The 26,587-nt window shown below is 36.1% G+C and overlaps 1 protein-coding gene across 1 annotated transcript; it reads left to right on the forward strand.

Moving 5' to 3' along the window:
• Nucleotides 1–26,587, forward strand: LOC147280309 (phosphatidylserine decarboxylase proenzyme 2-like). The gene is given in 22 exon segments (XM_086250753.1): nt 1–221; nt 303–382; nt 543–567; nt 2,601–2,660; nt 5,510–5,578; nt 7,369–7,467; nt 7,552–7,602; nt 11,875–11,958; nt 15,678–15,769; nt 16,669–16,824; nt 16,935–17,019; nt 17,769–17,880; nt 20,655–20,755; nt 22,342–22,389; nt 23,889–24,035; nt 24,685–24,780; nt 24,882–24,956; nt 25,064–25,156; nt 25,472–25,558; nt 25,671–25,721; nt 26,137–26,235; nt 26,238–26,587. Coding segments are annotated over 22 exon segments (1,941 nt in total). The 5' UTR covers nt 1–38; the 3' UTR covers nt 26,286–26,587.

Genomic DNA, 26,587 nt, shown 5'->3' on the forward strand with positions numbered 1-26,587 from the left:
AGGTCTCCTCCTGTGTGAGAGTGAGAGTGAAAGAGAAAATGGGGCAAGAAAGTTCGAAAGAAGAGTCTGCTGCTGCTGCAGAGTCGAAAAAAGGGTCGCGTCGGTCTCGGCTGAAGCAGCGACTTCATCTTCATCGGAGTGGTGGCTCAAGTTCCTCGTCTTATAACAAACGCCTTGCTGCGGCGGATTTCGCTGGAATCGCTCTGCTCACTCTCGTTCGGGTACGAGTGCGTGTGTTATGTTTGTTATTTATTTATCGATTAAAATTAGTAGAAATAATCAATTGGATTTGGATATTGCAGGCTGAAATGCAGTTCAAGGACAAGTGGCTTGCCTGTCTTTCGTTTGGAGAACAGACCTTCCGTACGCATATCTCTGATCAGTATGAAGAATGCCTCCTCCTTAGTCCTTACCATTTTTTCTTTTTCTCTGTCTTTGTCTTTCAATCTTCCAATATTTATTTTTTAAATAACCAAATATTATGAGCACTGAGATGAGATAATCCTTATAACAAAAATGAATTTATTTTATTGGTGTTGCAGGACAGACAAACCGGTTTGGAACTCTGTAAGTACCCTAAACCATGACAGTTACATAAGCGTTTCACTTCTTTTTTACCTTGATTTATCATATCTGCTTAGTGTCATTTAGGAAAGGCATGCTCCATCATTCAGGTGATGATGTTTATTCCAGTGTTTCTAACTTTTTTTTTTTTTTTTTTGAGGCAGCGTATTTGCATATCCAATAATTGTGCTTTTGATTGGTGTTAATTGAGGGCTTCATATTTATCTTTCATTTAATTTTGTTCTTGCTTTTGCTTTTGGGAACATCTCTACTTAAACAAAACACTTACGAAGATTTAAAGTGGACTCCTTGTCTAGTTTAGTTTAGACACAAGTATTGAGGCTAGTTTAGTTTGCTTTTGGTTGTTTTGGGATGTAGAATTAAAGTTGACTCCTTGTCTACTGTTTGTACATTTTGAAGTTTTTTCAAATAAGGGTTTCTTTTCTTTCAAGAAAAAAAGAAGAAGAAAGTTTCAAATGCAGCAATACACAAGTCTCTCTATTTATATTCATAATTATTTGTGGTTTTCATATTTATGTTTTCCAATGTCGAAGTTTAAGTTTGTAAGCCAACTTGGTTTGCCATAAAAGTGGGTTTATGGGTCTTAAAGGAATTTCACTGCTGTTAATTACAGTAGCCACAATTGAAGGGAAAAAAATTGTATATACAATATGTTTAGCGGGCTATGATAATCTTGTGCTCCTCTTTCTCAATCATGGGAGATTGGAGATCAATCAATGAAAGGCTCTTTCACATAATGGAGCACAACCATGTAGTAGTCAGGTTTTTTATAAACTCAACAGTGTTATGGGTTATTAGGGTCAAGGATTACGTTGTAGGAAATAAAAGAATTTTTATCCCAAAAAGAATAAGTATACACGAAGACACAACCAAATTAGAATTACACAAACTAACGCACATACTGTTTACATCTATTTCCCTTCCAAATTTAGGACTTTGACAAGTTTAAGTTATGAACAAATGGACCAACCGCTCTAGCAATCTGCTGTGATCCGGATATTCTTGGTTTCTAGAATCATGAAAGACGTTTTCTTCTTCCTCAAAATCTTCATCCATAATGTGTTATTCGTGTTGTTTGTACTGTTATTAGATGTAGATCAGTACTCTAGGTAGATCAGTGGACATCTTGTCCCCTGTTTTGTAACTTTCATTTTTTCTATCAATGAGAGAGTGTTTTTTTTTTTTTTTTTTTATAAAAACATGTATAATCTGGTGCAGGACAGGAGCATTGGGCTGCTGTCTGGTAGCTGTAACAGTGCAAAACCACACTAAAAAGGATATGCAGCAATAAACAAACAGAAGAAAAGAGAGAAAAAGCAACAGGATCAAGTTGGAACCTAGATAAATGAAGGGCAAAGAGACCCAAGAGAAACACTATCATCTGATTTTCTTGAAAAAAAACTGCGTAAAAAGTCTCTTAAGAGAGTATTTATACAAGGATTACAGCATCCCTTTTATCCTAGCCCTTAATTGCTTAAATAACTATCTCATCTTATTTTCCAACAATACTTAAAAAGTCGCGTGAAAAAAAACAAAAGAAAGACAGGGACATAACTGTCAAGTATCAAATAAAATATACGTAAAAACCAAACAAACAAAATGAAATATAAGCAAATAAATAAAACCCCAAACTATCTACAACCCAAGCCAAGTGACTAGTGAGCTAACTTAGTCTTTTAAAGCCTTATAGATGCTCCTGCATTATCATCTGTCACACTACTCACGCAAACATCAGAGTGGCCAAGGGGGAATTCAGATCAATTTGTTGTGTGTGTTTTTCTTTTATGCTAGCGCTGACAGCTTGTGTCTTAGTATGCTTTTTGGATCACTTTGTTAATGTGATAAAGTACTGGAACCTTCACTATAGTCTTGAAGTTGTGGAAAAAATCATATCTATTTCTCTCTCTCTCTCTCTCTCTCTCTCTCTCTCTCTCACTCATTCTCTCTGATTTGTATCTTGGTATGAGTAAACTGCTCTGAAAAGACCCTCTGTCACGTTTCCCTTTGATTCGCAGGAAAAGAAGCTTCTTTTGGAAAAAAATGGGCCTCACGTTGCAAGGATCTCTGTGTTTGAGGTGTGCAATTATTTAATTGATTTAGTCTCCCTATTTACTAGTGTTGTGGAAGAGGTATGTTATTCTCTGCCAGAAAATAGACACAGGTTGGTGCCATGTGACAACGATGGGATGCAGGTCTCTTATTTAGGGATTACAATGGTGTCTGGCATAGATACATTAAATTTGGGATGTATATTTACTTCTAGAAGCATATGGATGGTTGTGTATAACATATAGAAAATGGAAATTCAAAGTTTCTTATGTAGATAGCTGCAAGCATGCAAAGTGCAGTCTTAAACATTGACATGTTGGAGCAATATCATAATCATATTCTAGGAACTTCTCCAGTACACTGTGGGTACTTGATACTGTAGCATTGTCCATAATTTTTGATAACTTGTCAAACTTTAGAAACTGAATGGAATCCTGACATGCAGTTAACACTTAAGATACCCCTTTGTATGTCTCTCCATTATATTCTGGATTTCAGAGTTAAAATGGGACATGCTTGATTCTCACTTGCCTCTTATATTCGTGTTAACTTTTTTTTTAATATAAAATTTTTGTTGTTTTTGTGTTACAAATTCAATTACTTATATGATTGCCTTTGTTCCGATAAAATTGGAACAATGTGGTTTTTATTTTATTTTTTTATATATGAATGGTCAGTTGGTCACAAGTTACAACCATTGGTGGTTGAAGCATTTGGGGCGCTGTCTCGGCTAAAAATTAATTAGAGGGAAAGTGCTCTATAGCAGGGATTAATACAGAGGAAGGAAGAGTTATGGAAATAGCTTTTGTGTTGGGGTGTGGAGTGGTTAGATGATGGCCGATGAAGTATCTGGGACTACGGTTTATGGGAGGGGGGGGGGGGGGGGGGAGTCCACAAGCTGTGAGTTGTTGGGATCCGGTAGTGGAGAAAGTGGAGAGGAGGTTGTGTTGGGGTGTGGAGTGGGTAGATGGCCGATGAAGTATCTGGGACTACGGTTCTTTTTTTGGGGGGGGGGGGGGGGGGGAGTCCACGAGCTGTGAGTTTTTGGGATCCGGTAGTGGAGAAAGTGGAAAGTGGAGAGGAGGTTACAAGATTGGAAGAAGGCTTTTTTATGAAGAGGGGGGAGATTAGCACTAGTTCAATCGGTTTTGAGCAGCCTGCCGAGTTATTATCTTTCACTTTTCAAGATACCAAGTAGTGTGGCTACAAGGTTAGAAAGGCTGATGAGGGATTTTTTAAGGGAAGGAATTGCGGAAGGAAGAAAGAATCATTTAATTAGGTGAGAGGTGGTGTCTCAGTTGAAGGAGAAAGGGGGGGTTAGGGGGTGGGGAATTCGGTGTAGAGAAATGAGGCCTTGCTTGGGAAATGGCTATGGAGATTTCAGCAAGAGAGAGGTTCCCTATGGCATGCTTTCATTAAAAGTAAGTACGGATTGCATGAGAATGGATGAGATTCGAACATTGTGATTCAAGGCTCGAGTCGATGCCCATGGAAAGACATTTCCCAAGGGTACAGTTCTTTTTTCCCTTGCTGTCAATTTCTTGTGGGTAATGGGGAAAGGTTGAGGTTTTGGGAAGAGAGGTGGGTGGGGCAAACAGCTTTGTGTCATTTTTATCCTCATTTATATAGATTGTCAGATTATCACAATGCTTCTATTGCAGGGATGTGTGTTAATTCTTCTTCCTATCCTTTGAGATGGGATTTTGGTTTTAGGAGAAACTTAAATGATCAGGAAGTTGGGGAACTTACATCCTTATTATCTCAGTTGGATATTATTCTTGCTTCATCTAGGCAGGATAGGAGGAGGTGGACACTGGAGGCTTCAGGAAACTTTTCTTGTAAATCTTATCTGAGGAAGCTGATGGATAAGCCACTCTTTCTCACTTTCATCCCTTTTCTATTTTATGGAAGACCAAAGTTCCTCCAAAGGTAAGGGTGTTAGCTTGGATTGCTCATGGGAAAGTTAATGTCTGTGATATGGTTCACAGGACGGACCTTTTTGTCTTTCTCCTCATTGGTGTGTAATGTGCAAGAAGGATGCCGAGAGTGCAGATCATTTGTTTTTGCACTGTCCTGCTGTGTTGTCCTTGTGGTTAAAATTGTTTAAGGAAACTGATCTGAATTGGGAAATCCCAGCCTCTTGTGCTGCTCTTCTGTCCCAGAGGTATCAGTTTTTTGAGGAAAGAAGAGGGGTGTGGTATTGGGAAGGTGTGCTGTGATGGCTGTACTTTGGGTAGTTTGGATGGAGAAAAATAGAAGGATATTTGAAGATGCTAAGGGGGAGAGAGTCCGATTTTAGAGACTTTTATTTAGCTATCATTATGCTGGATTGGAAGGCTGTGGTGTCTTAGATTTTTGATGGTTTTTGCTATGTTTTTGTTCTGTTTAGTTGTTCTTTACTGTTAATTTTGTTACTTTCTGCCATAGTGGATAACTTGTTCACTATGATGTACATTCTGTTTTCTATTAATAAAAGTATGTTTCTTATATAAAAAAAAAAAAGTTACAACCATAGAAGTTTTTATGAAGATATCAAATTTAATGCTGGCTGTAAATAGTAATTTTATGCATGTGTGAATAGTTGAATACATGAATGTAGTGATGCCTACCATCCATCTCTTCCCTGCGCCACCCCCCCCTCCCCCCCCCCCCCCCCCCCCGGGGCCAAATATTGAGTTTTAAAGTTTTTTTTTTTTTTTTTTTTTTTTTTTTTTCAAACAGTTTCCGCTATATCCGATAGTCTTGTATGCTTTTACACAAGAGATTCTCTATGTCAAAGTTTTCTTTTTTCCGTTAATTGTGTATTCAACTTGAAAATGTAGAAGTGTATCTTTTTATACTTTTCTCACTTCATTAATTTTTCCTTAAAATGCAGACGAATAAAATGTCAAGAAACGTTCTGATAGGATACTGTGAGATTGATGTACTTGAATTTCTAACGAGGGTGAGTAACCTTGGTTGAATTAATCTTGTGTTGAACTTTTTTACAATTGTTTCATTAAATGTTACTTTATATGTGCTTTGGTGCATAAATGAAACACTTATTTTTTGATATATTTGTGCATTACTGTGATTGAATTTTGCAATATTAAAATGAATGGAGTTGATTTTGGAACCTTGTGTATTGGTGTGTCATTAGCCATCTGAAAACAATGTGCTGACCAAAATGCTCCTTAAAAATTTGGCACAAATGGACACGTACGAAAGCCAAGTGAAAAAATTGACAGACTGAGGGATATTTAAAAAATGGAGTGAAATTTAGTATGTCAAATGAGTAAATTTTTTCTGGGGTGAAGTATGACGTGGGTTATAATTAGGGGGTATAGATGTACTTTACCCTTATTAATCATTAATCGGGGATAATTTGAATAGGATGAGTTTTCCAAATGATTGATTTTTATGTTTCATATTTTTATATTTTTTTATTTAGAGTGCTGCTATTTGTACACCTTTTTTTTTTTCCTTTTTGCACACCCTAAAAACTTAATTTGTGAATTTACTTAATTGACACAAAGGGAAAAGACCTTAAAGGACAAAAAAAACTCTCCTTACACACCCCATCCTTTTTTTTTTTTTTTTCTCTCTCTCTCTCTCTCCCTTTCTCTGTCTTTGTCTGGAAACAAAACTCAGGACGATGACCCACTGGTCTGTTTCTCTCCATCAGTGAAGTTTGCAAGCCCAATGTGTCTCCTCAACTAATTTTTCTTCTACCAACAAAAATTCCTTCAAACCCAATTACAGTTTCTGTGTAATCAACAAAAGCTAGTAAACAAACCATGTCTCCAATCCAAAAACACCATCAACTTAAACATCCAAGTCAATATTACCAATGCCAACCATCTCCTTTTCTCCATACTCTGTACCAAAAACAAAATTCAAATGTTTGCAGCAAAGAAAACAACTTGGGGCACAATTAATTTTTTTTTTGAGAAGAAAGAAACTTTTTATTGATCAAAACTCAAAGCAATACATGCAATGGACAAGATGTCCATTATTTAAGAGAAAAGATCAAAAAGAAAAACATAGAGTTAATCCTCATAAAGCAGAATCCATTTATCTAAGTGCTGCCCTCCAATCTAAAATTATATCGAATAAGTATACACCCCTGAAGTCACTAGTAACAGATGCCCAAAGGGAAGACCTAAAAACTACTCGATCCCACAAAAGCCTTGTGTGTTACACAGTTTTCCTCCATTATGATTCTGAACCCTAAAAAATGAATTAGGAATAATACGTTGAGTTTGTGAGAAAAGAAAATGACAAGGGAAAAATTTCCCTCTTTTTTTTCTTCGTCTTGTCATGTTTGATGTTTGATGTCCAAGTCCAGCCAAAGATGACTGATGACTGGACTATTGAAAAACACAGAGAAAGAGAGGAAGGGCTGGGTGGGTGGGTCGGGTGAGGGGGGAGGGGCTGAGTTGTGTTTTTTTCAAAGATTGAGAAGGGGAGGTGGGTGTTTTTATTTTTTTTTGTGTGTGTGTAATTTTTGGTCTGAATTGATGAATTGATGGGGTGTGTTCTGGTGAGAAATTTTGTGAAATGGATAAAATAGAGGTATTAGGGTAATTGGAAGGGTGTGTTAAGAGAAATTTTAAATTTTAGAAGAGAGGTAAGGGTGTGTAGGAGAAAAGGGTGTGCAAATAGCAGCACTCGTTACTTATTACTTTTCTTAATGTTTATTTCTTTTCTATGTTTCTCTCTCACTCTCTGATCATAAATTGTATGTTGTTGCAGGATTCAGATTCCAATTCCAATTTTGAGATATTTGAGCTGTTAGATCCATCATCATCAGAAAAAGTTGTTGGAAAAATTTGTCTTTCATGCTTTGTTGAGGTGTGCCATGTATAACACCTAGTTTTTTTTTGTTAAATAGGTTTGTAATTGGGATTTATAACACTTAGTTGGTAACATTGACAGGATTCAATTGAAACAGAAAGGAGTTTTGCAAGACGCATCTTATCTATAGTGGTATGCTCTAATTGCTTATATATATATACATATAAGAAAACAAAAGTTTTTATTGTTGACAACATTTGATCTTTTCATTGACAAATATATGTTGATGTTCCATTTAATAGTATCCAAATCTGTCATTGCCCTATAATGTTGGATTCAAATATCAAAAAATGGGGGCCTGGACCTTTTCTGTTTGAGAATGTCTTGTTGCAGCACCATTCTTTTCGAAGTAGTTTTAAAGAGTGGTGGGAGGCTGAGGAGTGTCAAGGATGGGAAGGTTATAAGTTTATGCAAAAATTGAAACGGATTAAAGAGAAAATTAAGGCATGGAACAAAGAGGTTTTGGGGACTTAAAAGAGGAAAGGAGAGAGATTGAGAAGAAAATTAAGGAGTTTGATGCATTGGAGGAAGGGGGGAGTTTAGGAGAGGATGGTCGAAGTGAGAGGGCAAGGTTGAGATTGAGGTTTGAAGAGTTAGTATTCAAAGAGGAGATCATGTGGAGGCAAAAGGCTAAGGTAAGTTGGGCAAAGGAGGCAGATGGTAACACACGGATGTTTCATAGATTGGTAAATGGGCGGAAAAAGAGAAATCTAGTTGAGAAGTAGGAATTGGGAGACAGCTCTATGACGGAGGACGAAGGACGAAGGTAGAATTGAAGGAGAGATAATGGGTTTCTATAAAAGGCTTTACTAAAAGAAAGAAGGGGAAAGACTAATAGTTGAGGGGCTGGATTGGAGGCCAATTCAAGAAGATAGGGTGAGGTGGTTGGAAAGGAGATTTGAAGAGGAGGAGGTGAGGAGAGCAATTTTTTATTTTGGGAAAGATAAGTCACCAAGTCCAGATGGATACATTATGGCGGTTTACCAACAGAGTTGGGACTTTTTAAAAGGTGATTTGATGAAGGTGTTTGAGGAATTTTATAGTAATGGGGTGATAAATAATATAACAAATGAGACCTATATTTGTCTAATACCCAAGCAAGCGGATGCAATTAGGGTTGGAGATTTTAGACCAATTAGTCTTGTGTCGAGTCTGTATAAGATTGTTGCAAAGGTATTATCACAAAACTAAAAGAGGTGCTGGGGGATACAATTTCACAAGCTCAAGGAGCTTTTTTTAAAGGGAGGCAGATTTTAGATAAGGTTCTAATTGCAAATGAGGTTGTGGAGGAAGTGCGGAAGAAGAAAAAAAGGGACTAGTGTTTAAGATTGACTTTGAAAAAACGTACGATCATGTGGATTGGAGTTTTCTGGATTTTGTTTTGGAAAAAAAGGGATTTGGGGCTGTTTGGAGGAAGTGGATAGGGGGCTGTGTAAAATCTGCCAATTTCTCTATTTTATTGAACGGAAGACCAAGGAGTAAGTTTGGAGCGACAAGGGGATTGAGGCAAGGTGATCCATTATCACCATTGTTATTTACCTTGGTGGTGGATGGTTGAAGTAGGCTGGTGGAGAGAGCTAGAGAGTCAAAGTTGGTGGAGGGTTTGGTCATTGGGAGAGAAGAGGTAGAGGTTTCTCATATGCAAACTGCAGATGATACAATATTCTTTCTTTCAGCAAAAGAGAAAAACTTAAAGGATGTTCTAATGGTGTTAGAAGTGTTTGGAAGAATGTCGGGTTTGAAGATAAGAAAGCCAAATGTTCAATAGTAGGGATAAACACTCGAAATGGAATGGTGGAGAGAATAGCATCTGTACTGTGTTGTGAAGTGGGGAGTTGGCCTAAGAAGTATTTGGGATTACTTCTTGGTGGCAACCCAAAGGCAATTAGTTTTTGGGATCCGGTGTTGGAAAAAGTAGAGAAAAGGTTGGCAGGGTGGAGGAAAGCGTTCTTGTCAAGAGGTGGAAGGTTGACTTTAATATAATCAGTATTGAGTAGCTTACCAATTTATTATCTTTCGCTATTCAAGATTCCTAGTAGTGTGGCGAAAAAATTGGAGAAACTGATGAGGGATTTCTTATGGGAAGGGGTAGTAGAAGGAAAGAAGGATCAGTTGGTGAGATGAGAGGTAGTTGCTCAAGCTAAGGAGAAAGGTGGTCTTGGGGTAGGCAATTTGGTGAAGAAAAATGAGGCTTTACTTGGGAAATGGCTGTGGAGGTTTCCACTAGAGAGGGAGTCCCTTTGGCATGCTGTCATCAAAAGAAAATACGGGCTGCATAGGAATGGTTGGGATTCCAACATTGTGGTTCATGGCTCAAGTCCTTGCTCTTGGAAAGATATTTCTCAAGGCCTTCCTCAATTCCCGTCTTATTGCCGTTTTGGGGTGGGGAATGGGGAAAGGGTGAGGTTTTGGGAAGAGTGTTGGGTTGGGCAAACTGCTTTCTGTTTTCTTTTTCCTCAGGTTTATAGGCTATCTCAACTTCAAAATTCGTCCATAGCAAGTCTATGTGTTGACTCCTCTTCTTTACCTTTGAGCTGGAATTTTGGGTTTAGGAGAAATCTAACTGATCTAGAGGTGAAGGAGTTAACATCTTTATTGTCTTGTCTAATTGATATTGTGCTGGTACCGCAAACGGAAGATAGGAGAATTTGGATTTTGGAATCTGCAAGGGTTTTTTCGTGTAAGTCCTTTTCGAGGGTTTGAATGGATAATCCTTCTCTTTATCATTTTCGTCCCTCTCGTGTAATTTGGAAGGCCAAAGTACCACCTAAGGTACGAGTATTAGCTTGGATTGTTGCTCATAGAAGGCTGAACACCTGTGATCTGGTTCTGCGAAGAAGACCTTCTTCCTGCTTATCTCCTCATTGGTGCGTGATGTGTAGACGGGAGGTGGAGAGTTTGGATCACTTATTGCTGCAGTGCCCAGTCGCTTCATCTTTGTGGCAGAGACTCTTTAGAGAGTGTGGGTTGAGATGGGAGTTTCCAGTTTCTAGTACTGCCTTGCTGTCAGAGAGTTTTTAAGTTTTTTCAAGGGAAAGAGAAGGGGATGATGTTGGGAAGATGTGCTATGATGGCCATTTTGTGGGTAATTTGGTTGGAGAGAAATAAAAGGATTTTTGATGATGCGCGGGAGGAAGAGGTGCATATTTTGTGGGAAGGAGTTCAATTTTGGGCTTCTTTATGGGCATCAGTTACTCCAATTTTTAGGGATTTTTTTATTTTCTATAATCTTGTCTAATTGGGGGCTGTTGTGTATTAGGGAGACTTTCTCCTAACTTTTGTATGTTTGGTTTTTTATCATCTTAGAGCTTTTAATCTAGGAAAGTGTAGGTTAGTGGACATCTTGTTCACTGCATTGTATGTTGTATTGGTTTTTTCTCTCTTTTAATGAAAGTTTGTTTCTTATAAAAAAAAAAATCTGTTACATTCTAATTTTAATGCACTACACCATTGTATGTAATTAAGATATCAATTTCTAGTGCACTACATCACCTTTGGTCTGAATTTTTAATTTCTGTAGAAACTTTAGTAACATTGAATCTGATTCTCTTCTGTCCTTTCCTTGATTGAAAATTCAACTTTAAGATCAGATAGAGGTCTTGGCAACTTGATTCATTGGGTAAATTTTCGTGTGAATTTTACTTTTACCATGTAATTAACGACCCATCTGTCTCAAATAATCTGGGATGATTTGGAAGGCTGAAGTACCCTTAAAGGTGCAATTGGGAAAGTAAATACTTTGGATGCTATCCTAAGGAAAGAAATAACAGGATTTCTGAGGACAATTGCGGAGAGGAAGTGGATCTCTTATGGGATGAGATATTTTTTGAGAATTGTTGTGGGACTCAATTTCTAACAAATTTTAAGATAGCTATTAAAAGGTGAGAAGAGAAAGATAGAAGAGATGAAATAGGCGAGGTAGAGTTAATAGGAAAATATATAGGATGATTGAAATGAAAACCAAAAAAATTTTTTAAAAGATTTTTGGTTTTTACGTGAAGTAGAGTCAATCATCTTCATTCTCTTTCTCTATGTTCTCTTTTTTTTTTTTTTTTTTTTTTTTCTCCCTATATCTATTTTTCCGCTTTTGATAAATTCTCGTTTATCTCTTTAATTGGAAAACAAAAAACAGAAACATTATCAGACGGTTATGGTGTATAAATGACATATTTGAATATTTGGTTCAGTTGTTGCACCATGGACAAATCAAGAATCCCAATTCTACCGGAAGAATGTTGTCTTTAACAAAAATTTTGAAGGGATTTTTTTCTTTATGTGATAAAATTATGTTTAAATCATCCAGAAGATTTGCAATTTTTTATTGTGTGTAAAGATATCTCATAGATATGCCTTGTATTGTTAACTTTGATGTAAAACGTTGACAAGGCTTTGTACTGTACACAGGACTATAATGAAGATGGAAACCTTTCGTTCTCTGAATTTTGTGACTTAATTAATGCTTTCGGGAATCAAGTGGCAGCAAACAAGGTTTGAACATAAATGTTTTAATTTTGTTCAACGTTTGCATCTGTATGTTAAATTTGTTCAAGTTGCTTACTACATGTACCTTGCAGAAATTGCATGGATAGTGGAATTTGGATTCTTGCTTAATCAATGCAAATAAAGAAATTAATCACAAAACACACATACACAAAGATGCAAAAAGAAAACTTACTCCTACGTTGCGGTTCCTTAATGTCTTCAATAGAGGGAGGTGAGATACATTAAATGACCTCAGAATCGGGCTCCGCTTTTTGTTGAGCATTCAACGTTTGAATTTTCTGAAGGTTAGGACACTTAGTGTAAGTTACCATATACTCTACGAGGATCGATTGCCTGAGCCCTTTTTATTTTTGGGTTCTCGATATGCTAACATCTTCTTGACCCCTAGGGACAGTCCAGTATTGGTGCCACATGGGTGGACATTCGTATAGTGTGTGATTCACTCGTCAGCTTATGGTAGTCAAGCAGTTTGGTAGTTTCAAATATGCCTCAACTCTTTTAAGTTCACTGAAGGGTAAAAGCCATAATGATTGGTCTCCTAGGTCTCTTCCTAAGATTGGGTCGGGAAACTTATCTTAATATAGTTTTTGAAACCTAACATAGCACAAATCACTCGAGGAACTCATGTAGCCTGTGCCCCGTGTTCATTTCTCTTTTTTCTTTTCTCCCATGAATTCTTGACTGTCTCAATACTGTCTTGATTATATTATTCACTGGTGGAAAGTTTCAAAGGAATTATTGGTATGTGCCCCACATGGTGGCTTAAAAGAGAAGTTTCCTATTCGCCCTGATTGTGTATGGTAGAGGGTGAGAGGAAGGTCCTTGTGCTGAACCTTTTTTTTGCGTTTTTAGGGTTCTGTTAGTTCAAGGAGAATTTAGTCTATGAGTGCTAATATGGCTATTGGATCATCGAGTCCTAGGTCAGGCTTTGGACTAACAAGGAGAATTTAGTCTATGAGTGCTAATATGGCTATTGGATCATCGAGTCCTAGGTTAGGCTTTGGGGAGGGAAGTGAGGACCATGTGGGATTTGAGTGCCAACATCTCTGGGAATGCTCAAGGCCCAATGGTTGATTTCACTGAGAAGACTCTAAGAAAGTTCAACATGTCTTGGAGCGGTTTGTTGATTGTTAAACTAAGGGTGTGCACTTATGTTATCCTCTTTTCATGTGCTCTTATGTGAAATTCCGAAGTCGATCACTAAGGGCTTGTTTGTCAGTGCTTTTAGAAGTCTTAAAAACGCTTTCAAATAGTCAAAAACGTTTTTTCTTGTGTTTGACAATCGAAAATAAAAGTGTTTTTGAGTTATAAAAGCACTTGGAACTGAGGAAGCGCTTCCAAGTATATTCACAAGAAGCACTTGGATTTATTTTCAAAAAAATTCATGTCTTTCAAACAAAAGCGCTACTAAGTGAAAACGCTTCCTACCGAAGCACTCCCAAACAGGCCCTAACTAAGCCTAGAGGAGGTTGAACAGGCTTAAACAAAAAATATCCAATTTTAAAACTTCCCAAGTTGATTAATTATGTAGCGTATTTAAAATCAAATCGACTTAGAGCAATCAAACCAACAATCAATCACATAGTGCACACAAGATTGTTGACGCGGAAAACTCTCAACGTGGAAAAACCACGGGACCTAGTCAAGTGAAGAACAATCCACTATGATACCTGAAAACTTGAAAAGTTACAATTGTGACTCGATCTTAACCAATCTAGACTCCTTCCTAGAAAAGTAAACTGATCTCACGCCACTTGCAGCTCTTCGATCTTGCCAACATCTTGAAGACGAGCTCACGAACTTGACTTCAATCTTGATGCTCGAGTTCAATTAATGTTGTAGAATCAATGAATTGATGTGATAGCTTAAATAAATTCACAAGGAACAATCTATTTAAATTTTCTGTGCTTATGCACGATGAACTATCCTACATTTTATCTTTGAAAGATTAGAATTAATATAGGACTTAAAACCTTAAAAAACTCAGATTAGGAAAAGTCATAATTTTGAAAAAATCTCGCGGGCTGGTAGGATTGATCCTACAGATTAAGCACAAAACAGCCAAATGCAGAGGATCGATCCTACAACTAGACGATGATCTTATAGGCTAAAAGCGACAAAATTAAGCCCTATGGAGAATCGATCCTTTGGGAGGTTTTTCAGAAAAATCCGAAACGCAGAGGATCGATCCTACCAATTGTAGAATCTGTCCTCAGAACCTAAAAAACATTTTTAACACCCTTTCATCAAACTTTCCTTTTCTGAAAACATTGAACAATCAACGAACATATACAAGCATATGATTCTAACCACCTAGAATGAATGTAAGGCCTCTAAGTCAAATTACCTTACCTAAAAGATTGAACATAGAATCATACCTTTATTGCCTTTGGACTTTAACCTTGATTAACATGCTTTACTTCATTGCTCCGGACTTTTCATAACATGGCTCACTTAAACTATCATAACCTAGTGCTTACACATTGATGTTTTTGTCCTAGGAAATAGCCAATTACAAATTTTACACTAACATTATATTCTCATCCTTTCCCGTCTTAAACAAAAATGGAAGCCAAAAGGGGACCTCAGAGATTGCAGTGGTATTTGGGTAACTGGTTTTACTGCTAATTTGGGGGCTATCTGTGGCATTCGTCTTAGGATCGGGGTTTCATAGAGATTGAAGTTGAAGTTGTCTCAGCTGCTGTAACCATGCCTTGATAGTTAGAGGACTTAAACTTTCACCCTCTGTCCGCAGGAGATTCTCAACAGAAACTGGGACTTTAAACTATCACATGCTTACAGGGAAGGAACTTACTGCTAACTCACAGGCCAGTGTGGGGGTTTCCTTTGATCTGGGCTGTACTGAGTTTCGTGGGCCTCCATCTAGATGTGTTCCTTTTTTTGATAGAAGATTGTATAGGGGTTGCTAGGCCCAGGGATGTAATTAGTTAAGCTTTTATTGCTTCTCTTTTGGCATTGAGACCAGCTTACTACATAAATTAATCCACCTTTTTTTTCATGAACTTCTCGAGTTTCCAAGAAGTACTGTGTGAAAGAAAAACTGGAGAATAGAGAAAAAACAGAAAAGCAAAAAGCAACCAAACAAATAAAAAGTAAAACTAGAAAAAATAAAAAAGGAAGAAGAAGAAGCACAACCAAGAAACCATGAACACCAGGAAAATCCAAGAAAACCAAGAAAGCCAAGAAAATGAGCAAACCGGGAAACGAGAAAATCCAATAAAACCAAGAAATCCAGAAAACAACACAAGCAGACGATAGAGAAGAAAAAGAAAAAGGAAAATACAAATTTAATAAGAAAAATGGCAGATGTAAGACAGAGGGACAAAATAACAAGAAAAAGAAAAAAGAAGAAAAAAAAAGTGAGACATGAGACAAAAGAAAACAAAACAAAAAAGAAAGAAAGAAATACTGAGGAAAGGAAGAACAAAAGAAAAAAGAAAAAAGAGAAAAAAAAAACTAAAGAAAAAATCAGTCAATTTTCTGTAAATTCCAATCTGTAATTTAAAGTTGCTTCCATATATTTGGTATAGGCTTGGGATTGAAATATAAAGAGTTAACCTTCTCCAATATCAGATGTGAATCCTACTTTGCGATATTTTGGTCTGTTTTTTTTTTTTTTTTTTTTTTTTTTTCTTTTCCTTTTGGTTTCATTGTCTCAGAAATACATCTTGCTTGCTTAATAGAAAGAGGAGATGTTTAAAGCGGCTGACAAAAATGGGGATGGTGTTGTTAGCATGGATGAGTTGGCTGCCCTTCTTGCCATTCAACAAGAAAAGTAATGATACACATGGATGCTAGAGCAAAGAGTTTAAACCATGAATCTTGTCTCTATTAGATTGCCATTTCCATCTTTATGCCTATTCAGTGTTTCATATTCTTATTATGTAAGAAATGTGACTTTGTATGAGTATACTCATGGGGTTATATGTTGTATTTATAGTTACTGTATGGCCTTGCTCACGTCAAATTAGGAAGAATTCCTCTTCCTATCTTTCCCTTTTAGATTTTATACTTTCTTTAAGTTTTCCAAGAGGGAAAGGTTCACTTTGAAATGTTTCTTAGAGAAAATTTCTTCGTTCCCTTGCTTGTTAGGCTTTAGAATTAGTTCTTAGAACATACTGTTATTTACTTTTTTAACATACTTTGCGTTGTTTTGTTTCATTACACTTCAACTAAATATAAGGGCTATAAAAGTTGAGTGCTGCTATTTGCACACCCTTAAATTTCTTTTTGCTCTCATGTCTTGGAAAAGTTTTTCACATTAGAAAAATTCTGTTTATACAAACATTCAAAGATTTTAAACTTGGGAAAATTTTTGTGGAACTATTTTCCATCCAAACAAGCACTATTATGTTTTTCATGTAGTACTGCCTGAAACCATTCACCAACACATTCTTATTAAGCCTTTGAGAAAATTTACCATAGTTCAACCTGTTGGTATCTACATTTGTTAACTTTTCTTTTTTTGGACAGTATATATTTACTGTTGTAACTGTTTTATAATTTTCACATTGTGGGGTTTTAACATTTTCATGACCGGTTTTTTATGCCAAACCCGAGTTTGGAATTTTGTTTTGATTGCACCATGTTTTTCAATTCCATATAATTGATACATGTTTGAATGTGGAATGTATTTCATTCTTGGAAAGATGAACAAAACCATTTGATTTTCAGGGAACCGCTAATGAATTGCTGTCCTGTATGTGGTGAGATTCTTGACGTTTCTGATAAGCTGAACTCCATGATTCATTTGACCTTGTGTTTCGATGAAGGAACTGGAAAACAGGTCATGACTGGAGGATTTCTGACTGATAAGCAGGCCTCTTATGGGTGAGAATATTTTCATATCATCAGACAGAATGATAATACCTTTCAGTTCACTGGTTATGACTATGATTCTATGGTATGTCTGGAATACTAACATCAGATTATATCTGTAGTTGGATGTTTAAACTCAGTGAATGGGCCCATATTTCATCCTACGACATTGGTTTAAACTCTGGATCAAGTGCTTCCCATATTGTGGTATTGTTTTTAGCCTTTTCATTTTAAATCTGCTAAGAGTAAAATGCCTTTCATTTTGCTCCTTTTAAACGTGAATCTGGTTTTCATAATGGTATTTTTTCATTAAAAGAAATAGATACTTTATTAAAATGAAGTTTTTTTCATAATGGTATTTAGACATGAAGTTTTTTGTTGCAACACTGTTGGCACTTTCTCCCTTGCATTTTCTACCCTACTCTATCCCTTGCGGTGTATGTTTGTAGACTATGTTTTGACTTTTGAGTCATAATGATGAATGTAAAGTTCAAAATGTACGAGTTAAGAGAGACTTGGACATGTTGTACCCTTATGATTTACATGACTTGAATGCACTCAAGTTTTGTTTATAGTGCTATGAAATGTCTTCATGAGATCATATCTGCACCAGCATGAATGGGTCCTCCAGTTTCAGGTGTTATAACTTACAAGTATATGTTAATGATGTGTTTGATATCACATAAGAAGTCTAAATAATATGAATCACTTCTTGTGGTAGCAATGTAGCCTTTTATTTTCAATGTTTTTTTCCGTGCTAGAATAAGAGATTGATAGTTTGATACTAGAGAGCTTAACTGGTATGCATCATAGTATTTATGAAGCCTTATTATATCTGTTCTTTTTTATCAACTAGCATCTTATTTTAAGCATTGTAGATGTGGTACAATCTTTTTTTAGTCCAAAAACATAATTCTTGTCTACTTTATTTTTCCGTTAACAGTTTATTGCTTTAGGTATTTGATCGGAGGAAAAAGAGACTTTTGGAAGAATTAATAGATGGAAAGATTGCTTTGTCAATGAGAGCCATTTACCAGTCAAAACTTGGGGTTGGCCTTATGGACACAGGTGCATATAAAAATAAATGTTGATATAAAGGGAGTTGCAAAGAATGCATTATGTGTTGGTTTAATCTGTAAAACTAAAAATATTTTTACAGAGTAGAATAAATTTTTTAACACTTATCTAATAATACCCTTTCTTAAGATTTATTTGTCAATATGTAAAAACAAAAATATTATTCATTTTTTAATATCATATCAAATATACATAGTGATACCTAAGCTAATACAAATTATCATATTAAATGTCTCAAAAATTTCATTTATAAGACAATTAATTTAACATTAAAATTAAATAAATTAGAGAAAACCGTCAATCAAAACCAAAATCATGATCAAACTAACAACTAAAGGAAATATTTGAGCTGCCTTAAGGATCAGATTTTTATATCGTAGTATATTTAGAAATGATAATAAGCAATATTTTATCAATATATTTGTTATACTCATTCATTTTTTTATCTCGTCCATTGATAAGTTCAATGGCATTGATTTTGGATACTGTAAGATGCAATGGAGGATTATTATGTGTGTTAGATTAGTCTTCATGAACCTCTAGCAGGAAAGAAACCTTGTGAGACAAAAGACTTTGAGTGGGGGTTGCTGGATAGGCAGGCACTAGGGTGGATTCAATTATCTCTTGCAAGACGAGTTGCCTTCAACGTGGCATCGGAGAAGATCACCACGGGTCATGGCCGCCTTATTGGGTATGCATGAGAAAACTTACAGAACTAATAAGGTTCATTTGATGAGGCATTTATTCATAATGGCTGGGGAGCTTTAGTGTTGGAGCATTTGATTGAGTTTAATGCTGTTAGGGCACAACTGAACACTATTGAAATTAATTTTGATGATGAGATACCGGCTTTGTTGGTTTTATTTTGACTGCCGTATAGTTGGGAAGGTATGGTAACGGCTGTAAGTGGTAGTACTGGAAAAGAAAAGCTAAAATTCAATTGTGACTTGATTTTGAGTAAACAGATTAGAAGTAAACGATTAGGGGAAACAACGGGGTCTTCTCTTGATGTTGGGGTTAGGGGAAAAAACAAACACCAGGGTATGTTCTTAATAGAAAAATCATAAAGGAGCAAAAATGCAGGGGTTTTCAATGAGAACATGATGACCATGATAAGCAAGCAGCAGTGTCTGAGAAAAAGTCCTGAAAAGAAAGGAAGCACAAGGAAGAAAGAGGGTACAAGACAATGTTAGTAGTGAAGGGGCTTGAGTAAGAGGGGCTGGACTATAATGAGAGTTTTCACCTATTGTGAAGCTGACTATAATCAAATTGGTGTTGAGTTTGGTCACAGCTGAGAACTTGCATTTCCTTCATAGTGATTTAGAGAGAAGGGATATATACATGAGGCAATCATAGGGATTCTTAACACTGGACAGGGAGGACTTGGTGTGCAAATTGAAGAGATGTTTATATGACTTAAAACAGACCCTAAGGTAGTGGTACTAGAAGTTTGATGGGTCATGTGTGGTGATGGTTACACAATATGTCAAGAAGACCATTGCAGCTATTCCAAAAGGTTTGGAAATGCTAATATTATCTTATTGCTTTCTGTGGATGATATTCTTATTCCAGGGCCTAACATGAGTGAGATTAAAAGTCTTGAGAAGCAGTTGTACAACCAGTTTTCTATGAAAGATTTGGGTGAGGCAAGACCAAGCCTTAGGAAGTGGATAGCAGGGGTAAGGTGAATGGTACTTTGAAGCTTTCACAAACTGAGTATGTGAAGAAAGTTCTTAGCATATTCATGCTAAGCGTGTCATTTCAAGCTATCCAAGGAGCAGTCACCCAAGACTGTAGATGAGAGATTACATATGGAGAATTTCCCTATGCTTCAACCATTAGAAGCCTAATGTATCTATGGTGTATGCTAGATCCGAAATTGCACATGGCGGTGGGAGTAGTGAGTAAGTACACAATTAACCCGGATAAGCAACATTGGGAAGCTGTGGAGTGGATTCTGTGGTTTTTGTAATTGTGGGGTACTAATACTATTGAGACGACTATGTTTTGAAGGTTGTGGTACCAATCTCCATGGTTATGTTTATTCAGATTTGGTTGGAGAGATTGATAATAGAAAGAGTACTACAGGGTATGTCTATAGTTTGTGTGGTACAACTGTGAGTTGGGTCTCTAAGTTGCAGAGGTTGTTGCCTTCTCTACCACAAGATCAGAGTATATAGCAGTCACTGAGGGTAAAAAGAAGACGATTTGGTTGAAAGGCTTCTTGGAAAAATAGAATGCTATTCACTTCGCAAAGAACCATGCTTTTCCCTGCAGGACAAGGCATATACAATTAATCTATCATTTCCTAGGCTCAATTCTGGATAATGAAACATATACAATTGAGGTTTCACTTCATACGCTAACTTCTGGATGGTGGTGTGTTATTTCTGCACAAAATTCAAGGGAGTCAAACTCTTGCTCGCATGTTTACGAAGTCTGTGACTATTGAAAAACAGATGATATCTTCATTTTGAGTTGGTCTCCAAGTGTCATGATGGAGATGTTGGTTGTTAGTGGGTTTGGTTGATATGTTGAACTTCCCTCAATTGCCAATCCAAACTAGATAATGATAATGTTACAAGAACAAGAACTAAGAATAAGAATCACAATAATAGATAATAATGGTAATGATAATGATGAACATAATCATTGTAATCATTTTGGCAGTTGTTTTCCAGTTTGCAGTCGTTTTTTGGTTTTTCTTTGAGTTCTTTGCTTACTCCCATTTTTCTTTAACTGTGTGGTTCACCATTCCAATGCAGGGGCTAAGGAGCTCTTGCAGAGTATCTCTGAAAAACAGGGAAGGAAAATGAACTCAGCAGAATCTGCTAACGATATACAGAAATTTGTCGAGTTTTTTAAGGCATGATAGTCTTTTCTTAGTTAACGTAACATTACGATGATGTGTTTCTGAATTTGCTTGAAATTATGCAGTATCATGGTTCACATGATTTTTGGTGCATGTGTGTGTGTGTGTGCGCGCGTTCGTGTGTGTGTGTGATGCAGCAGCTACAGCATTTTCATGTTTGCAAGCCCAACACTAAGCCTTATATTGTAGAAGAATTTCTTTCATTGGAAGGAGTTTGTCCTTTGTAGTGTAACTATATTGGTCTGGTCATAATGATGATTATCCCATTGCCACCTCATTGTTTCTTATTCTGCAGAAATTAACAAAGCTTCTCTAGGAAGCCACTTTATTATGATAGTGTTCACGTCACTGTAACTATTGTTATTAAGGGTATTCTGTATCTGGCCTTGAGTAGTGGGTGGTCATGATTAGTTTGAGTTTTAGGGCAGAGTTAATAATTTCTAGGGTCTTTAATTCTGAAATTAAACATGTAATCTTCTACTTTGAGGTTTTCTCTTTGGTTCCTCTCTTTTCTCTATCATTCTTCTAGTAATTTTCTTTCTACTCACTAATCTCTTTCAAAATTTATTTGCTGATGGTAATTTGATCTGGTATTTTAATTGTGAACATATGAAACCCCTGACTTGAGTCCCAAAATATCCACAAAGCAGCTCATGATCATCCTAGCCCACCTCTCATAAAACCTTATCCCCAAACCATCGAATTTGGGGCAGGAATTTGTCAGGACATAGGTGCTGGGCAGCATCACTATCTGTTTAATTCAGCTGTCAATACATTGATACGGTGTATCTTAGAAGGATCATAGATGAGGGGAGTTGTCAATACATGCCTGTGTATTTGTATGGATGAGTGATTTTGTGGTCTCATTTGAGGTTGTTAGCATCATACTAAGTGTTATTGAGCACAAATACCTATTTTTGATTAATACAAGGAAAATGTATTTTTTTCAAATTTCTTCATAAATTCTTCTGGTCCAGTCTCTTTTCTGCCCTTTCTCTCTCATACTGGTAAAACTATTTTCATTTTGTTTGGTGTGGCATACTGAAGGCTATGTTGGAGCAAGTAATTAACATGTCCAATATCACCTGAAAGAAAGAAATAACTGAATTTTCAGAAATGATGAAAAGTCCTTATAGAAGGGAAAAAAAAAAAGTGAATAAACCTCCCCCCCCCCCTCATGTCATCCTCAAGCTTATAACTGTTGCCATGAGATGAAGGCTTGCTTCTGTGAATATCATTCCTCATTCTGCAAATTTTCTGCTATCATCCTCATTCTGCTCTTTAATAGATACCCATATAACTAAGATGGTAGTTCCTAAGACTCCGGTTCTATACTAAATTATATGTGGCTTCTGAATTGTATGCTTTTGAATATTATCTAAGCATGCACATCGTCTTCATTTACAGAAATAAAGCATGTGCATCTTTTTCATTTTCTCAAAAATATATTTATCTATACGCAATTGTATTCACTGTTTTGAACGGTTTTTATGGTAATAATGGAATTTGTGTAATGTACTGTAAATTTTCACTATGCTGAAGTTTCATGCTTTTGATTAAGTCTAACTATGCTGTTGTAGGATCAAATCAATTTGGCTGACGTCAAGTACCCTTTGGAACATTTTAAGGTAGGCTGATTCTTTATGATAACGAAATTCATCGTGTTTATTTTTGTATAGATAAAATTTCTGCTTGCATGGCTTATTGATGTTTCCGTCACCTCAATTAGTTATGTTAATATGTTTGACCAAATGTTTTAAGGGGCTGAAGTTCATTTCTTTTTTGAGATACAAATAGGCCCCAATACTTCAATTCAACAAAATCACCAGTTATGTAAGAAGACTCATGATACACCAGTTAACAAAATCACCAAAGATTGGTGGGAAAATTAATATAAATGGCACATACTCAACTTTATAAATGCACACCCTTAAATTTCTTTTTTATTATTTTTCAATTATGCATGTACTACATAATGCACATATAGAGGCTATGATGAGGATACTCATATACTTGAAATGAGTTCCTGTTTTCTAAGCATGATCTTTTGGTAGTAGAAGCTTACACTGAACTACTGAAGCTTACTTGGCACACTCAGTGATGAAAATATAGTCCGAAATAACTTTTCTTTTTTGGACTTATGGATGTCGATAGGAGGGTGACAAAAATCTTCACCCGGTTTCCCAAAATTTGTCCTATACTGCCGATATTGGTAAAGTATCAGATATCTATGATTTTAACAAATATATTTATCGATATCGGCAGAAAATCAATGAAAAAAAAAAAAAGATGATCCATCCAAGTTGTCCTATGAAGTTGTATTGTGATAAGACACTAGACAGCTATCAGTATGGCTCATAATCCAGTACAACATGATCCAACCAAGCATGTTGTGGTTGACAAACATTTTATTAAGGAGAAGGTAATAAGAGGTTTGATTTGCACTCCATATGAAACAGGGGAACAACTTGAGATATTCTAATTAAAGGAGTCTCAAGCAGAAATTTAAATTCTACTATTTTCAAGCTGGGAATCCAAGATATGTATGCACCAGTTTGATGGGGAGTGTTGATAATAGCTGACTTATATGTACTCTTTATCCTCCTCTGAGGGAAGAATAAACACAGCCAATTCTTAATATTTTCTTTGTTTCTAGTAGAATTATTCACTTTTCAGTAATCCCAGAAGGACAAATTTTTAATTTAAACTTTGATCTAAAGGTGGGTGGGAAAATAGTAATGGTGGGTGGCAATAGCCCCATTCTAGAATAATTTAAGATATAGGTTGGTTTATGAACGGATAATAAATTTAAAGGAAATTGCGAAAGGTAAACAGAACAGATTGTAAGACTTGAGGTGGTAACTTTACCATCCTATGAATGGGAGATTTATAACTATTTGCAGTTTTTTGAAACGAAGAAGATTTAGAATTATGACAAAGTTTTCTCTTGTTTTGATGTATTTTAAGCTGCCTTTGACAGAAACTACTTGTCTTTTACTGTCTGGATCTAGTTTAGTTAAGCCTTTGGATGGCTGATAGCATATTTCTTGCTTTTACTGGAACATTTGACATGTGACAGTGTGCATTACATTTTCAAGTAGATAAACTTTTCTAAATTTGTGTGTAGACATTTAATGAATTCTTCGTGAGAGAGTTAAAGACTGGAGCAAGACCAATTGCCTGCATGGAACGTGATGACATTGCGATATGTGCTGCAGATAGCCGTCTTATGGCATTCAATTCTGTTGATGAAAGTCTAAGATTTTGGATTAAGGTATTTTCTACTATTTGCACTTGGAATAATTCTAGTGGCAGAAGTACAAATTTTGTAAGGATTTTTGTGGTTGTTGTCTCCTCTTAGTTCAGCAAACAGAATTGCAGCTTATATTTGAAAGCAAAAAAAAAAAAAGTCTGCATTTAATATATTTGAACATCAATTCTGTACCAAGGTGCTCCTCCTCTCTAGAACCTCTAATCACCAACCCCCCCCCCCCCCCCCCCCACACATCTCTCCTCGAACCCTCTATGACAGATCTTACATCTGTTGTCAAGTCTCACCCTCAGTACACTCCAGTTAGTTTTCTTCTGCATGGCGGTGCCATGCTGAAATGATGACATGGCAGTGGCCAGTTATCTAATGGTATGATTGTCTTGCAAGTTTTGAGTGGGACACATGTCGCACCCCTGTGCTGGCAGTTTATCTACACTCCCACATAATCTCAATTGTTATGTTTTATATGACTTATTGCAAAGGCCAATTAGATTAAGAGTTAATGGCCCAAACTGTGACAAATTAATAGTTGAGTTGGGCTTGGGCCTTACTTCTGTATATTTTGATTTCTGTAATCCATGTTTTATGCTTTTGAATCTTGATCTTTTTTTTTTCTGATAACAATTGTATTGGTATTATTTGTTACTTTCAGGGTCGGAAGTTTTCAATTCAAGGACTTTTAGGGCATGATATATGTTCTAGTGCTTTCATAGATGGAACATTGGTAATATTTCGTTTGGCACCACAGGTATTTTTCATGATATGTACTTTTATTACCTTGTACCATGAAGTTGAACTTTATATACTCTGGTTATGTACTTTGACATTAAATATCTATTATGGTTTCAGGATTATCACCGCTTCCATTGTCCTGTTTCTGGGACTATTCAGCAATTTGTAAATATACCTGGATGCTTATATACGGTATGTGATTGACATGGTTGACATCATTGGTTTGTTGCTTATCATCTATTTTCTGGCTTATTCAGATTTTTCATATCTTAATTTTTTTTCCTTTTTTCTTTCTTCAGGTTAACCCCATAGCTGTCAATAGCAAGTATTGTAATGTATTTACTGAGAATAAACGAGTAGTATCAATTATATCAACAGCAGAATTTGGAAAGGTTTATTACTGCAATCATTTAACTTTTCAAGATGTCAATATCATTTCTCTTTAGACGAAGATAAAAGTTAACCCCACTTTTCAGACATTAGTGGTGGCATACGCTCAATCTATTCTGCTTATTTGAAACAAGCTATATTAGTGCATTGGCATATCACAATCTTAGCGTTAGCTGTTTGCGTTTGTTCTCCTTGAACATCTTTTCCTTATATAAGGTACAGAGGACAATACTCCAACAGTCAGCTTGGTCTTTGGTTTATATAATGGAGTGCTAATAGATATGGCCTAGTTCTTTTCATCATCTTTTTCTCTGCAGGTTGCTTTTGTTGCAATTGGTGCAACTATGGTTGGCAGCATCACCTTTTCAAAGAAGGAGGGTGACCATGTTAAGAAAGGAGATGAGGTTAATATTCTTTACCTGATGTGTTTATGTTTTTATATTTTATCATATTATATGCATATAATGTGTTGATTTAACTCTCTGTTTCTAATAAGCATTGTGTTTAAATTTTCAGTTTGGATATTTCTCATTTGGTGGAAGCACTGTAATTTGCGTTTTCGAAAAGGTTGGTATTTGAATGAATAGTTATTGAATGTAGACAAAATATCACCGCATTGGATCTTTTTTTTGGGTTTTTGTTATAGCTTGAAAGTAAGAAACATCCTATTCTCCGAGAATTGAGATATTTCCAGTTTTTGTTTTTAACACAGTTGGGAATTGCTAGAATCTTTCTTGTTCTCTACAAGAAATGTATAGTTTGGGGCAGTTCTATATGCACCCAATATTTGATGTAAATTGACTAAAAAAGGATTTAATACTCTTAACGAATATTATCAATTGCTCACTACATGCATAGCTCACACCCTTAACGGATTATAAGTTTGCCCTTCAGATTTATGGTAGCATGCATAGCGTATTTCGGGTGTTTACTGCTATAACTAATTACTTCCATCTGGTCCCATCGGTGGGCTGTTATGCAGGACGTCATTGGGATCGATGAGGACCTTCTAGCAAATAGTGCCAGATCACTGGAGACCTTGGTTTCTGTTGGGATGAAGTTGGGTGTCTCCAAGAAACTATAGCAAAAATTGGGTTCCCAAACTTGGAAAACTGTTTGTTGCAACATTGAGACAGCTCATTCTTGTTATTATTTCATACAATAACAAGATACCCCAAAAGTTTTCATAAATTTTAGTAATCAAGTGATTTGACAGATGGCGTGATAATATCTTATTGTTAAATATAAATAAGGTTTAGTGTGTGCCCAAATAAAACAAATGAAACGTTGCTACATTAGTTGGGATCTAAATTTTGGGATTTGATTTGGCAGGTTGTATTGTTGGCTGCTAAAGATTTTTTAACAGAATTAGTTTGAAATTTATCCATGTTACTTTCCGAGAATATTTATTCATACCACCTATTTGATCGCTT

This window comes from Dryas octopetala, chromosome 7 (genome assembly GCF_963921425.1).
Source record: "Dryas octopetala chromosome 7, drDryOcto1.1, whole genome shotgun sequence".
NCBI classification, from domain to species: Eukaryota; Viridiplantae; Streptophyta; class Magnoliopsida; order Rosales; family Rosaceae; genus Dryas; species Dryas octopetala.